We start from the raw sequence: 2,740 nt of genomic DNA, 5'->3' as shown, positions 1-2,740 counted from the left end.
AAAAACTTATAGGGATAATGAGAAGTAAAGTAAAGTAAAGTAAAGTAAACCTACAGTCATGAGATGGGGAACTTATAGGGATAGTGAGAAGTAAAGTAAAGTAAAGTAAAGTACAGTCATGATGGGAAGTTTCAAATAAATCTTGTTAAATATTTAAAATTTTGTTTTTCAATCTAGTTTTAAGATGAAATTTTGAATATTTTATAATTTTACACAATAAATGATTTGAATACAAACCAGAATTTCGAAGTGTTAAAATAGTATTTAACATAGGATGTTCACTGCTATCATCATGATTATCATTATCAATGATTTGAACAATTGCAGCAAGTATTGGACTGGTTGTTAAACGATTATGAATACGATTTTTTAGGAAATCCTTTATCATCATAACGTCCGTTAGAAATTGTAATGAGATCTAGGTATAAATAATTATTAAAAAAAATGAATAAGTTAAAAATATTTTTAAGAATTCGAAATGAAATATTTGAATTGAATTTTTGATTAATTCTTAAATATATTTTATAGGATCAAAAAATTTTTCAAATTATCATCATGTTTATATGCGAAATTTTTCACCAATTACTTCATCAGGTACTTAATTATACAATAATTGATAAGCTACCTGGTTAACCTGATCTGTTCATCAAATACGGTATAGAGTCTAAACGATTGGAAATAATTTATAATTAATAAGATAATTAATGCGATGATGTATGATACATGATATAGGTGATTTTAATTTAAATTTAAAAAAAAAACAACTTACAGTATCTACTTGAAAAAAATAAACTTACAATATCTACTTGTACTATATTAGCCAATATTAATTTGCAATCAAATCCAATGTGTGTGATATTTGCGGTATTAATATCGAGCAGAAGATGAAAACAAACGTCACCTGATGTTGTCCCCTGCAAAAATTTGAAATCAAAAAAAAAAAAAAAAGGAAAAGAATAATGATTTCAAAATTATTAATCAAAATTTTTTTCGATTTGTTTTTTTTTTTCATTTAAATTTCTTATCAAATACAAATGAAAAAATACAAAGGATATGAAATAAAAATCGAAAAATTAAAACAAAAAAATGTTTTTTCATTAGTTAAGAAGGAAAAAAAAACTTTTGTTAGCTATGAAGCTTAATTTTTTCTTTTTTTTTTTTAGCTAGAACGACAGTTGACATCATTAACAAAGTTTTCTTTTTACAGTATCTTTTAGAATTTTAAAATTATGTTGAAAAAAATACAACTAAAAATTTTGCATAACACCTGAAATTACCGGTAACAAATTATTAATATCAAATTCGAGAAACATTCGTCCGCATCCTTGTGTATTTTTATTATCAGCATTCAAACGTTCACGACAAGTGCGCCGCGCTATCTCACTATTTATTTGTAGCCAAGAAAGACATCGTCCACGTGGATATTCACATTTCCCTTTAAGGCATTCATCTTCCGTGACAATAACGCAATGCTAAAGGTTAAAAAAATTATTATATCGAAAAAATTTGCAATACGCAAAAAATGACACTGCAATATACGTAATATTCTCACTGTTACTACTCCTTATATACTCTTCCAGCGGTAGGATTCATACTGCAGCGTAAACGTACGCTGCAGCACAAATCCTAACTGCTAATAATTAATAAATTTTAATTATCAATAAATCATCTCTTTCTTTTTAGCAATAATTAATAATAAATAATAATAGATTCATGTTGGAAACATGCCTGATCTTTTGGACATATAAGTGAATTTTCGAAATTTGGATCATTATGTGAGCAATCACGTGATTCACATCTCTTCTCCGAACAAATAATACCACCCTAAAAATATTTTGGAAAGATTAAAATTCGAAAATATTTTCAAAATATTTTATATGAATTTACGAAAAAAAAAACAAACAAAGAATGAAGAAAAACAGGAATGATCATATCTAAAAGTTGACCTGTTGACATATACAATGTCGACAATCAACTGTAGTCCAGCTAAATCCGGCTGGCATATATTCCGAATTTGATAATTTGCAACTTCCTGGTTGAAATGAACGTTGAAAATGAGCTGTAATTGGATGATATCTAACTAATATACCATCTAATACATTCGAATTTTAAACTTTAAAGATGTAATTAGTATACAGGTATATCCAGGTATAACAATACATATGCTTATTAATCTTTCTACAAATAATGCTTACATTACACTTATAAATATGGTTTTATTTTAGGAACCAGAATGCAATAATAATTACTATTATAAGCAGCTATTACTATCATAAAGATTTATCTGGTTCTGTTGATATTTTTTTTACATTAAATTTAAATTTCGATTCAATTATTAGATGAGTAATTAGATGCTGAATTTTAATATAGATTTAAAAAACATTCAATTATTAGATGAGTAATTAGATGCTGAATTTTAATATAGATTTAAAAACATTCAGAAAACAATCATTCTTCATTTCCCAATTAATTAGTTAAAGATTAATTATTAATTTTAACCTATATACATATATATAAGATAATGAATAAGATTTAGGAACAAATATCGCACATACCATTATCTGTTGGATTATTTTGATCAAAACGATATTGGCAATGATCACCGTAATGGGTCACATTACAATAGCAGAAATATTTATTTTCAGAATTCCATGAAACTCTACATTGACCATACTTTCCACAGTTTACTTTAGCACATGGATCTACCTGTAAAAATTTACCTGTAACCTACCTGTAATTA

At 26.0% G+C, this 2,740-nt stretch overlaps 1 protein-coding gene across 1 annotated transcript in view; it reads right to left on the bottom strand.

Moving 5' to 3' along the window:
• Nucleotides 1–646: 646 nt before the first annotated feature.
• Nucleotides 647–2,740, bottom strand: part of LOAG_18200 (X-Serrate-1 protein) — a gene marked incomplete at both ends in the record, with an annotated part of 4,940 nt that continues 2,846 nt past the window's right edge. The window contains 5 exons of the mRNA XM_020450866.1: nucleotides 647–664; nucleotides 798–914; nucleotides 1,278–1,472; nucleotides 1,947–2,059; nucleotides 2,556–2,706. Coding sequence (XP_020305404.1) covers nucleotides 647–664; nucleotides 798–914; nucleotides 1,278–1,472; nucleotides 1,947–2,059; nucleotides 2,556–2,706 — 594 coding nt within the window. The remainder of the gene's footprint in view (nucleotides 665–797; nucleotides 915–1,277; nucleotides 1,473–1,946; nucleotides 2,060–2,555; nucleotides 2,707–2,740) is intronic.

The sequence above is a fragment of the Loa loa genome, assembly GCF_000183805.2.
Source record: "Loa loa unplaced genomic scaffold supercont3.224, whole genome shotgun sequence".
Classification (NCBI taxonomy): Eukaryota; Metazoa; Nematoda; class Chromadorea; order Rhabditida; family Onchocercidae; genus Loa; species Loa loa.
Note: the sequence above shows the minus strand (reverse complement) of the source record. Positions and strands in the feature narration are given on the sequence as shown.